We start from the raw sequence: 13,030 nt of genomic DNA on the forward strand, positions 1-13,030 counted from the left end.
TGCAGGAAAACAGTCGATTACAGAAGGAGATTATTGAAGTTGTGGAAAAGCTTTCAGAATCAGAGAAGATGGCCCTGAAGCTGCAGAATGATCTGCAGTTTGTGTTGAAAGACAAGGCAAGTCCTTTTGCTGATTCTTAGTCTTCAGAGTGGAGCCTCTGGTGCTGGATAAAAAGTGTCAAGGTCTTGAAAAAGAATACCTAGGCAGCTGAATTTAGTTTTTTTTTTCTATTGAACTTCTAGAATGGAGAGAAAATTAGCAAGGTGTCTCTCCATCTGTTTTCCTCCACTTCGGGTCAGTGCAGGGGTGCCAATGTGCCCCATGATAACTTTCATGTTGGCTGGCCTTTTAATGACAATACCAGAGCCAGCCAGTGCCGTCAACTCTAGTGATAGGTTTCTCAGTGGTGAGGAGCAAGGAGAGATTAGAGTTTGGTGCCCACCATGAGGCCTCCCACCAACCCGCCACCTGGTTGTTGCCAATTACCTAGGGAGGAGAAGGGGAGGGGAGTTGCCACACTGGAGTACAGTCCAGGCAGAGGGTCAAGGAAGGAACATCCTGCTACCCTGAGACCTTTTAAACGGGGGTGGGAGGGGAGGGATAAGAGGTGCAGAGCCTAGTCGGAGGAGCATGACAGATGACAGCATGCATTTTACCTGGCCTAAAGTCCTAATTTTCCTTTGTGGGTCTGACTTTCAGATGGAGCCACATAGCACAGAACTCCTGGCCCAGGAGGAGCGGTTCGAGGAAGTCCTGAAAGAGTATGAGCTCAAGTGCAGGGTACGTGTCCTACCCAGCCCCTTTACCATACTGAGCCTTAGCATTTCCTTTGTCTTGGACCAGGCTGTCACTTTTGTCTTTGATGTATGGGGCCCTCACACACTCCTGCCCTGCACCCCCAGCCCACCCTGCAGCAGGGGCAGTTTTTTCCTAAGAGCTTGGCCCTCTAGAGACTGTCTGTGCCAGAAGGTTGTGGTACCTTCTCCCAGCCACGCCTGCTAAGAATGGGGTGCTGGAGTACATGAGATGGACTGGACCTACAGGTCATCAGGTTCTGTGTGGCTCAGACCTGGGTCGTGGCATGCAGGCCTCCTTCCTTCCCGTCCTGCCCAGTAGTGGCCTGGCATTCCTGTTGGGCCTCATGCCTGGCCTCCATATGAAGGGTGGTCCAGCACAGGTCAGCAGGAGCATCCTTCTCTGAGCAAAGCAAGTAGAGCCTATGATCTCAGCCTGCATTCTGATGACAGGGTCCTCCTCCAAACCTCATGTTCTGCTCGGAGGTAGGACAGGACTTGCCTCAGCACCTGTGATTGGCTCCACATGGGCTGGCAAAAATCACTAGATTGGCACCAGTTCTGAAGGCCCCTCTGTGTTTCCAGGCACTATGTAGGGCTTCTTTGTGTTTTCTGTTGTTATTTAGATTTCCTGAGCCACACCTACGAGTGTCAGTCCATTCAGCTAGGGATGCCGTAGTGCATAGCAGGGCATGGGTGGTAAACGTCAGTGGTATTGACCAAATTATACTCTTAAAATTATCAAAGACCCCAACAGATAAACATTATTGTTAGACATTAAAGGTCTATTATCAATTTACTTCTTAATGATTTCCATCCAAATTAAAGTAAGAACTGACTTTTGTTCCTACCACACATTGCTTTGGCAATACCAGAGGATAAAGGTGAGCCCGAGCTCTTCTGGAGTGTGACATGACCCACTGCTGTGCTTTTTCTTCCACTCCAAACCCTGAATCCTTCAAAAGGGGTGCCCTTTGGAAAATCCTATGTGTGGTTAGTTGTGTCACCCTCCTCCTGAACCCAGTTGGTGTGTGTGGGGTCAGGGTTGCGGGTTTTGCTGCACAGCTTCCTGCTGGAATTGTAGTCCATGCTGTGTTTTCTCCCCTCTCTTTAAGCTTGTTGGGAAGACTTAGAACCTATAACTAACCATCAATTAATATGTTATACTTTAGTGCACTGGATTTTTCAAACAGGTATAAACTCCATCTTTATTTAATATCACTCTGTTACTTAAATTAACTGTTACTCATTTCACTCTTGGTTCTTGAAATTTTACTTTTTGAAACATCAGCAAAAATATTTTACATTTTAGTGCTAATCTATTTATTTAGCAATTTGCCCTCTAAAGTTTTTGGATATTTTTGGCTATTTCCAACTAACATTTAGAGCATCAAAAAAAAAAAAAAAAAAAAAAAACTTTTTTATTTGAAAATAATTTCTAATACATAAAGTTAAAAAAGTAAAAATAGTGCAGGGAATATTTTGCCAAGATTCACCTGTTGTTTACTTTTCACCCTGTTTGCTCTGTCATTGCTTACTTGCTCGCTGTGAGTGTGTGTGTGTGCGCGTGCGTGCGTGCGTGCGCGCGCATGCATCTGGATGAGAATATGTATACATAGTTATATTTTTAAAGTCTGAGGGTAAGTTACATGCATCATGGCCTGTGCATCATGGCCCTCCACCCCTGAACAGGTCATTGTGCATTTCCTAAGAACAGTCTTAATCCTCCAACTTCACAGTGGTGTGCAGGTGCATGAACCAAAGCTGATTGGTAAATGTTCAGGAATTTTGCTAGCTTTTTATTAAACCTTTGATAGCTTGACATCAGCTAAGGTAGGAGTTAGTTACACCACAGAAATAAATATACAAAAGCTACAAATCTGGAGAGCAAGCTTACAAACACTGTGACAATGAGAATATTCTAATAACTGTGTCACACTTACTAATAACTTCATGATTTCCATTGATACATTGTATTTCAGTTTCATTAGTTAACCTAACAATGTGCTTTGGAGCATTTCTCCTCCAGTTTGGATCAGGTATTGCCTTTAGTTGTCATGTCTGTTTAACGTCCTTTAATCTGAAGCATTCTGTCTTAGTCCATTCAGGCTGCTATAGCAAAAATACCACAGACTGGGGTAGTTTATAAACAACAGAAATTCAGTTCCCACAGTTCTGGGGGCTGTGAAGTCCAAGATCAAGTTGCCGACAAATTCCGTATCTGGTGAGAGTTCTCTTCCTGGTTGCAGATGGCTGGCTGTTGTTCTCACTGTTTTTTCATGGCAGAAGGGGCAAGGGAGCACTCTGGGGTCTCTTTGATAGGAGCACTAATGCCCTTCATGAGGACTCCATCCTCATGACCTAATGACCTCCCAAAGTTCCCACCTCCAAATACCAGCACATAGGATAGTTAGGATATAACCCAATTTGGGAGGACACATGCAGTCTGTAGCACATTCCCACAGCCTTTCTTTGTCTTTCACATCGATATTTTTGAAGAATACAGCCCTTCACCCTTTGTTAATAGAACCTTTCTCATTTTGTGTTTTGTTTTTTTTTATGTTTCCTTTGGATTAAATTGAGGTTATACAATCCCAGCTGGACAGCATAGGTGATGTTTAATTTTGGTCACCTGCTCAAGGCATTGGCTAATTTCCTCTCTGTATTATTACTGTTTTGTTCTGTTTTTTCCCTCCCATGCAACTAGTAAAGAGTCAGTGGGGAGATACTTTAAGACCATGCAAATATTTTGCTATTCATCTAAATTTTCCCTGAATTTAGTATCCATTGATAATTCTTCCCTACCTACTCTAATTTTTACCATGATGGTTGCAAAATGATGACTTTCCAGCTCTAACACCCATGCCACATCAATCAATTGGTCCTTGGTATTCTACTGTAAGCCAGAGAAGTCTGATGATCACTCTATCTATTATCATTAGCACAGACTCACAAATTCCCATTTTTTCCCAATAGTTTGTAATTCGTTACTACGTCTAATTGTTACCGGCGCAGGAGTCCTTGCCCCTCTCAGGATAGAAATCAAGAGTAGGCAAAACAGTTTTGCAGAAAGAAAAGTTTATTAAAGTGAAAACTTGATATACCAAGGGAGCACACTCCGGAGGAGGATGGATGTGGCTCCCCATGGTTTACAGGTACAGCGGCTTTATGGGCTCTTGGAGTTAGGGGCCACCCCTTCCTCTTTCATTTACCCCTCCCCAAAGTATATTGAGGCAGATCCTTTCCTGCACTTGTGCAGTGTACCTACAGTATTTCCCCGAAAATAAGACCTAGTTGGACAATCAGCTCTAATGGGTCTTTTGGAGCAAAAACTAATATAAAACCCGGTCTTATTTTACTATAAGACCGGGTTTTATATGGTAATATAATATAATATAATGTAATGTAATACCAGGTATAATATAATATAACATAATATAATACCGGGTCTTATATTAATTTTTGCTCCAAAAGACACATTAGAGCTGATTGTCCAGCTAGGTCTTATTTTCGGGGAAACATGGTGTATGCTACTTCATGTGTCAGATATCTCATTAGCGTCTTTTTTTAACTTTTAAAACAGTTTTATTGAGATATAATTTACATATCAGAGTGCACCCATTTAAAGTGTATAATTAGTGATTTTTACTATATTTCCAGAGTTTTTCAGCCATCACTACTGTCTAATTCCAGATCATTTTCATGAGCTCAGAAAGAAACCTGTAAGCAGTCACTCCCCATTCTTCCTACTTTCTTTCTTTATGGATTTTCTTATTTTGAACATAGGGATTCATACAATATATGGTCTTTTGTGACTGTCTTCTTTCATGCAATGTAATGTGTTTATGGTTCATCTGTGTTTGTAGCATGTCAGGACTTCATTACTTTCTGTGGCTGAATAATAGTCCAATGTATAGCTATACCAGAGTTTGTTTATATCATCAGTTAATGGGCATTTAGTTTAGTTCCATTTTTTGGCTATTCTCAATGCTGCTATGAATATGAAACCTATTAACTTTGCGTGTATGTATTGTATAGCAAGCTGAAACTGGCCACTTGCCTTTGAATATGTGCACATCACAAACTGTCATTTGAAGAGCTAAGTTGTCACTGGGAAAATATTGTACTAGTTTAGACTTAGGTTGTTTTTTCCCCCACAAAACAATGCATATAAAGTATATCAAAGGAAAGGAAAGGAAAGAACATATCAGATGTACTACAGTGTTTGTATGCTTGCCACTTTATAGCTTTTTTTTTCAGCTCTTTCCAGATGTTAATTTTATTATAATTACAGTCACTGCCATTATTTATTAATGAGCTAAAGGAGGGTCAACACATGATAATGACATGTCCGTGAGTTCCAACCTAAGCAGTGATTGGCATATTATTTTCTTTTTCTCAAAAGTTATTTTTTTTTTCAGTTACACTTGACATTCAGTATTATTTTATATCAGTTTCCCGTTAACAGTATAGTGATTATAATTTATGCAGTGATTCCCCTCATTAGTCTGGTACTCAGCTGTCACTATACTGTCGTGTCCAGCGCAACACGGGCAGTGAGAGAACGAGAAGTGGCGGCAAAGGGTTAAGAAAGAAACAGAAGTCAAGAGATTCACGCACTAGGGGCCAACGGTCTCCCAGCCTCAAAGGACTGAGAGCCCAAAATCGGGCCACCTTGTGGCTTTTATTGATGTTCACACAGGGAAGTAACATTGTTTTCTCCACGGTCTGTGAATGTTATACATTATACTAGGAAACTGAAACTAATAACCCTTGCCTGCAAGCAGTGAAACCGTAAGTCTCAGGACGTATGTACCTCCTCAAGGGACAAAACCTTTATGCTGAAACTTACTGATATGAATAGATGGAGAACTGTTATCACATCATTGAATCTCTTCCCAAGCAGGTTGTGGGAAGGAATATAGCCACAGAGGCAGAAACTCTCCTTAGCCAGGGGATGGTGGGGGTTTATGCCCACCTCTATCAACGCTGTGGGTTCTCCTGATTGTCCCCACGCACCTGTGCCTGGCTTAGGTGTTCCCCCATGGGGAATCTTACCCGTCAGCCATCCTTTGGGGCCAAACAGGGAGACATAGGTGTAAGCACAAAGCTGAAGCAGAGTCCCTGAAAGGATTAGTCTCACAGACTCTTCTTTCTTTTGGGGTAGGTACGAGGGGACACACGGGTAGGCTGCTGCGTGACAACACTATACATAGTTGTTTCAACATTATTCACTATATTCTGTATGCCATACTTTCCATCCCTATAACTATTTTCTAACTACCAATTTGTATTTCTTAATTTCTTCATCTTTTTCACCCAGCTCCCCAATGCTCCTCCCCTCTGGCAACCATTAGTTTGTTTCTGTTTTGTTTGTTCATTTATTTTGTTCATTAGATTCCACATGTAAGTGAGGTCATATGGAATTTGTTTTTTTCAGTCTGACTTCACTGAGCATAATACCCTCTAGGTCCATCCATGTTGTCGCAAGTGGTAAGATTCCATTCTTTTTATGGCTGAGTAATATTCCATTGTATATATGTACCACCTCTTCTTTATCCAGTCGTCTATTGATATGGACTTGGGTTGCTTTCATATCTTGGCTGTTGTACATAGCACTGCAATGAACATAGGGGTTCATATATCTTTTTGAGTTAGTGTTTTGTATTTCTTCAGATAAATACCTAGAAGTGGAATTGCTGGATCATTCAATTTTTTGAGGAACCTCAAACCATTTTCTATAGTAGCTACACCAATTTGCAAGCCCACCAGCAGTATACAAGGGTTCTCTTCTCTTCACATCCTCACCAACACTTGTTGTTTGTTAATTTATTGATGATAGTCATCCTGAAAGTTGTGAAGTGATGTCTCATTGTGGTTTTCATTTGCATTTCTCCGATGATTAGTGACGTTGAACATCTTTTTATATGTCTGTTGACCATCTATATGTCCTGTTTGGAGAAATGTCTGTTCAGGTCCTCTGCCCATTTTTTTAATTGGATTGTCTCTTTTCTTGATGTTGAGTTGTATGAGTTCTTTATAAATTGGGAATATTAACTTCTTATCAGACATTTTATTGGCGAATATCTTCTTCCCTTCAGTAGGCTGTCTTTTCATTTTGTTAATGGTTTCCTTTGCTGTGCAAAAGCTTTTTATGTAGTCCCATTTATTTAATTTTTCTTTTGTTTCTGTCACCTGACGAGATAGATATGAAAAAAATATCACTAGAGCAATATCAGAGAGTTTACTGCCTGTGTTTTCTTCTAGGAGTTCTTTGGTTTTGGGTCTTACATTTAAGTCTTCAATCCATTTTGAGATTATTTTTGTATGTGGTTTAAGAAAGTGGTCCGGTTTCATTTTTTTTTTTTTTTTTACATGTATCCAGTTTTCCCAACAACATTTATTGAATAGACTGTCTTTACCGTCACAGTATAATCTTGCCTCCATTGTCATAGATTAAATGACCATATAAGTGTGGGTTTATTTCTGGGCTCTCTATTCTGTTCCATTGATCTGTGTGTCTGTTTGTAGGCCAGTACCATGCTGTTTTGATTTCTATAGCCTTGTAGTATAGTTTGATACCATATATATATATATATATATATATATATATATATATATATATACACACACACACACACACACACACACACACACACCATATATCAGTATATACGTGTGTGTGTGTATGTGTGTGTGTGTGTGTGTGTGTGTGTGTGTGTGTGTATATATATATATATATATATATATATATATATATATATATATATATAGCGTGATGCCTCCAAATTTGTTCTTCTTTCTGAGGATTGCTGTGGCTATTCAGGGTCTTTCATGGTTCCATATAAATTTTAGGATTATTTGTTCTAATGCTGTGAAAAATGCCATTGGTATTTTGATGGGGTATTTTGCATTGAATCTATAGATTGCTTTGGGTAGTATGCACATTTTAACAACTGTCACTCTTCCTATCCATGAACACAGCATATGCATCCATTAATTTGTATGTGCTTCTGTTTCTTTCTTCAGTATCTTATAGTTTTCCAACTACAGGTCTTTTACTTCTTGGCTAAATTTATTTGTAGGTTTTTGGTTTTTTTAATGCTATTATAAATAGGATTCTCGTCTTAATTTCTCCTTCTGACAGTTCATTATTGGTATATTAAAATGCAACCAATTTCTGAATATTAATTTTGTATCCTGCTACATTACTGAATTCATTTATCAGTTCTAATAGTTTTTTTTGGTGGAATCCTTCTGGTTCTCTCTATATAGTAATATCATGTCATCTGCAAATAATACCTGTTTTACTTCTTCCTTCTCAGTTTGGATGCCTTTTCTTGTCTGATTGCTGTGTCTAGGACTTCCAATACTATACTGAATAAAAGTTGTGAGAATAGGCATCCTTATCTTGTTCCTGATCTTAAAGAGAATGCTTTTAAGTCTTTCCGTGTTGAGTACGATGTTAGGTCTGGATTTGTCGTATATAGCCTTTCTTATGTATCTGACTGCTGAGAGTTTTTATCATAAATGGATACTTCGGTTTTGTCAAATGCTTTTTCTGAATCTGTTGATACAATCATACGATTTTTATCATTCATTTTTTTAATGTGGCGTATCAAGTTAATTGATTTGTGGATACTGAACCAACCTTGCATTCCAGGAATAAATGCCACTTGATCACGGTGTATGATTTTTTTTTAATGTATTGCTGAATTCGGTTTGCTAATAATCTGTGGATTATAATCTGAGGATTTTTGCATACGTATATATGTGCATCAGGGATATGGGCCTATAATTTTCTCTTTTTGTAATGTCTTTGTCTGGTTTTGAAATCGTGATAATTGTGGCCTTGTAAAATGAGCTTCGGAGCGCTCCCTCCTCTTGAATTTCTTGGAATAGTTTGAGAAAGATAGTTGTTCATTCTTTGAATGTTTGGTAAAATTCACCTGTGAAGGCATCCGGTCCAAGACTTTTGTTTGTTGTGAGTTTTTTTGATTACTGATTTGATTTTGTCAGTAGCAATTGGTCAGTTCAGATTTTTTGTTTCTTCTTGATTCACTCTTGAGAGACAATGTTTCTAGGAATTTATCCTTTTTTTTTCAGATTGTCGGATTTGTTGGCATACAATTAATTATTCATAATGTTTTCTTATTAATCCCTTATATTTCTGTGGTGTTAGTTGTCACTTCTCTTTCATTTCTGATTTTATTTATTTGGGTCCTCTCGTTTTTTTCTTGATGAGTCTGGTTAAAGGTTTATCAATTTTGTTTACCTTTTCAAAGAACCAGCTCTTGGTTTCATTGATCCTTTGTATTTTTTAGATTCTATATACTGTTTATTTCTGCTTTGATCTTTGTTATGTCCTTCCTTCTACTCACTTTGAGCTTTGTTTGCTCTTTTTTTTTCTAGTTACTTTAAGTGTAAGGTTAGATTGTTTATTTAAATTTTTCTTATTTCTTGAGGTGTTCTCTGTTGCTGTGAATTTCCCTCTTAGGGCTCCTTTCACTGTGTCACATAGATTTTGGGTTGTTATGTTTTCATTTTCATTTGTCTCAAGATATCTTGATTTCTTCCTGATCTCATTGTTGACCATTTCATTATATAGCATCATGTTACTTAGCTTCCATTTGTTTGTGTGTTTTCAGTTTTGTGTTGTTTTGATTTTTTGTAGTTGATTTCTAGTTTCATACCATTGTGGTAAAAGAAGACGCTTGATATCATTTCATTCTTTTAAATTTATTGAGACTTGTTTTTGTGGACTAGCAAGTGGTCTATCTTGGAAAATGTTCCATGTCCACTTGAAAAGAATGTATATTCTGCTTTAGGGTGAAAGCTCTAAAAATAATCAGTTAAATCCATGTGCTGTAGTGTGTCACTTCAGGCCACTGTTGTCTTGTTGAAATTCTGTCTGGAAGATCTGTCCATTGGTGTCAATGGGGTGTTAAAATCCCCTACTATGAATGTATTATGTCAGTCTTTCCCTTTATGTTGGTCAATATTTGCTTTCTATATTTAGGTACTCCTCTGTTGGTTGCATAGAAGTTTACAAGGGTCACATTGTCTTGTGAGATTGATCCCTTTATCAATATGTAATGTCCCTCTTTGTCTCTTATTATAGGCTTGGTTTTAAAGTCTGTTTTGTCTGATATAAGTATTGCTACTGCAGGTTTTTATTCATTTCCATTTGCATGAAATATCTTTTTCCAAACCTTTATTTTCAGTTTGTTTGTGTCTTTCAATCTGAAATGGATATTTTATAGACAATGTATGTGTCTTGTTTCTTATTCATTCACCTACCCTGTGTCTTTTGATAAGAGCATTTAATCCATTTACATTTTAAGTGAATATTGTTAGGTGCATAGTTATTGCCATTTTACTATTCATATTTATGTTCTTTATTTTCCCCACCTTCTTCTTCTTAAAGAAGTTCTTTTAATATTTCTTGTACTACTGGTTTGATGGTGATGAACTCCTTTAGCTTTTTCTTGTCTGGGAAACTGTTGATCTCTTTTTCTGTTTTAAATGATATTCTTGCTGGGTAGAGTAATCTTGGTTGTAGTTCCTTGCATTTCATCACTTTGAATATTTGCTGCCAATCCCTCCTTGCCTGCAGAGTTTCTGTGAGAAATCAGCTGACAATCTAATGGGAGCTACTTTGTAAGTAACTGGTCGCCTTTCTCTTTATGCTTTTAAGATTTTCTCTTTGTCTTTAACCTTTGCCATTTTAATTATAATGTGTCTTGGCGTGACCCTGTTTGGGTTCACCTTGTTTGAGACTCTCTTTGCTTCCTTGGCTTGTATTTCTATTTTCTTCACCAGGTTGGGAAAGTTTTCAGTCATTTTATCCTTTTTTCTTTCTTTTTTTTTTTTCTTCTGTCAGTTTTTTAAAACTTTTAATAAAGCACATGTTTCCTAAGGCTGGCCCTCAGACTCTTTCAGCACTTTCTGGCCTGAGGCCCTAACCCCAGGTTCTCCACATTATGTCAGAAGGTGCCATCAGGTGGGGTACTCATCAGCTGCAGTCAGGGGGAAGAAGTCATCCCTGTTACCATGGTGGGATCCCCTCCATCTTCTAAGTGGCCAGGCAGAACCTGAGACAAGGACACAGGCTCCCAGGCCAGCAACAGCCCAGCAGTTCTAAATCCCTTCCATGTGTCCTTGTGTGCTAGAAGAATATTTTCTCTGTGCCATGTCATGAAAAGGATTGAAAAGCACTGAATTGAGGGAATGAAAGGACTTCAGCCACAGATTTTTCTGCCAGAGAACGACTTCTACATGCTTTTGAAGCTGGGGGGCAGGGTCCGAAAGGCAGTGCTTCTCCAAAGGAGTACTACATGCACCCATCCACCCACTCACTCACCAAGTATTTATTGCACACTCACCAGGCACCAGGCACCATGCTGGATGCCAGAGATAGAGTGGTGAACAAGACACACTCAGAGGGTGGATTTGGGGGACTAAGGCCCGGGGTAGCACATTTCCTATAGATACCCAGCATTTAACAGTTGTACTCAGATCTGAAACGGATCCTTACCCCTCCCAAAGCTGCCCAGTTGGCCTAGGCAACATTTCGGAAAAGGACACTGGGTAGAAATGTAGCCTAAAATGATAGTGGGGAGGTAGGTCTGGCCTACCCAGAGCCAAAGGTCAGTGGACAATGGAAATGGTCTGGTCAGCCACAGCAAAGACCGGGAAGAGGGGCCAAGGGAAGGACGTGTGGTGGGTGTGGAGCACCGTGCCTGAGGCCGGCTCATAGAATAGCAGTTTCTGGGCCTGCAAGTCCAGCTGGGCTGGGCAGTGCAGCAGGCCCAGGGGTTTGCGCTGCCCATCATATGAGAAACAGGTCTCCTGGTTGTAGTGGGAAGAGAAGTTGTTGTGACCCAGACAAGAGTCACTGCCAGAACCTTTGTGGGGCAGCTGGCCTAAGGCCACATCCACAACTATTCTGCACATTCACCATCCAGGTGTGCAGCCCAGCCTGGAATGAAGTGGTGGACGGTACTGGGCCAGTGGTCAAAGCGCTCTGAGTCATCTGCACAGGCCTTGGACTTCTTGGCATTGAAGGTCAGGGGCCTTTGATAATCTGAGAGTTTCAGGAAGGGGCTGACAGTCCTCTTGTCCATAGGCCCATCTTCTCTGCCTGAGAGGGACCCAAAAACTGCTGTTGCCCAGAGTTGGGTCAGTAGTAGGCTCCGAATACACTTCTGATTAAAGTTTAACTTTTTCAACTCCTGGGGATTCAAAATGCCCTGTTTCCTCTGTCCTTTCAAAAATCTCCTGCTTCTTTGAATCAGCTGGAAGTCATAGATACTGGTGTGCATGTCCACCAGGCTGGTGTGGATGGTGTTCAGCTTCGATAGTATCTCGGCCCAGTGTACTCCCTGTGTCAGGACATTCTGGTGGGCCTGCTCCTCTTCACCATGACCCCATTCCAGCAGCCACTGCTCACCAGACTCAGCTACCGGATGACTAGATCCCCGCACTGCGTTGGCCGTGCTCACTGCTCTCTGTTCTTCTCTGGCAGGCCTCGGCCACATACTTGCTGATGCTGGCACTCTGTAACTGCAGCCTCTCACACTGGTCCACAGTCTTGTTCCGCAGCTCTTCTGTATGCTCCTCGGCCTGGTGGCTGCAGTGTCCCTGGCAATGGCCACCCAACTCCATGCAGGCGGCGCACAGCAGCCGTCGCTCCAGCAGCAGAAGCAGCTTACAGCCTCGCTGTGCTTGGGGCAGAGCGGCCCTGGCTCGGACCCCGGTCCCGGCTCCAGCCCAGGCCCTGGCTTCGGCCCTGTGCTCTCTGCAGACATCCGTTATTTCTTCAAATACTCCTAGGTTTTCAATCCCTTGCTTTCTCTATTGTCTTTCTGGCACCCCTATGATGTGATTGTTGTTAAGCTTGATGTTGTTCCAGAGGTCTCTTAAACTATCCTCATTTTTAAAAATTCTTTCTTTGTTTTGCTGTTCTGATTGGGAGTTTTCTACCTTGTCTTTCAAATTGCTGATTCGGTCATCTGCTTCATCAAATCTGGTGATTCCTTCTAGAGTATTCTTCACTATTGTAGCATTCACTTCTGACTGATTTTTATAATGTCTGTGTCCTTTTTTATGCTTGCTCTGTTCTTATTGAAGTTCTTGCTAAGTTCCTTGAGTATCCTTATAATCATTGTTTTGAAGTCTGTGTATCTGGTACGTTGCTTGCCTCCATTTCATTTAGTTCTTTTTCTGGAATTTTC

General features: G+C 40.4%; 1 protein-coding gene and 1 pseudogene across 5 annotated transcripts in view; one reads left to right on the forward strand and one right to left on the reverse strand.

The window, feature by feature from the left end:
- NINL (ninein like) overlaps nt 1-13,030 on the forward strand; it is a 203,231-nt gene that overhangs the window by 125,959 nt on the left and 64,242 nt on the right. For all 5 annotated transcript variants that reach the window (XM_074317996.2, XM_074317997.2, XM_074317999.2 and 2 more), the window contains exons 12-13: nt 6-116; nt 700-780. In XM_074317996.2, coding sequence (XP_074174097.1) covers nt 6-116; nt 700-780 — 192 coding nt within the window. The remainder of the gene's footprint in view (nt 1-5; nt 117-699; nt 781-13,030) is intronic.
- LOC109438667 (B box and SPRY domain-containing protein pseudogene) lies at nt 11,445-12,604 on the reverse strand (annotated as a pseudogene).

This window comes from Rhinolophus sinicus, chromosome 13 (assembly GCF_057876585.1).
Source record: "Rhinolophus sinicus isolate RSI-liver-muscle chromosome 13, RSI-T2T, whole genome shotgun sequence".
NCBI lineage: Eukaryota > Metazoa > Chordata > Mammalia > Chiroptera > Rhinolophidae > Rhinolophus > Rhinolophus sinicus.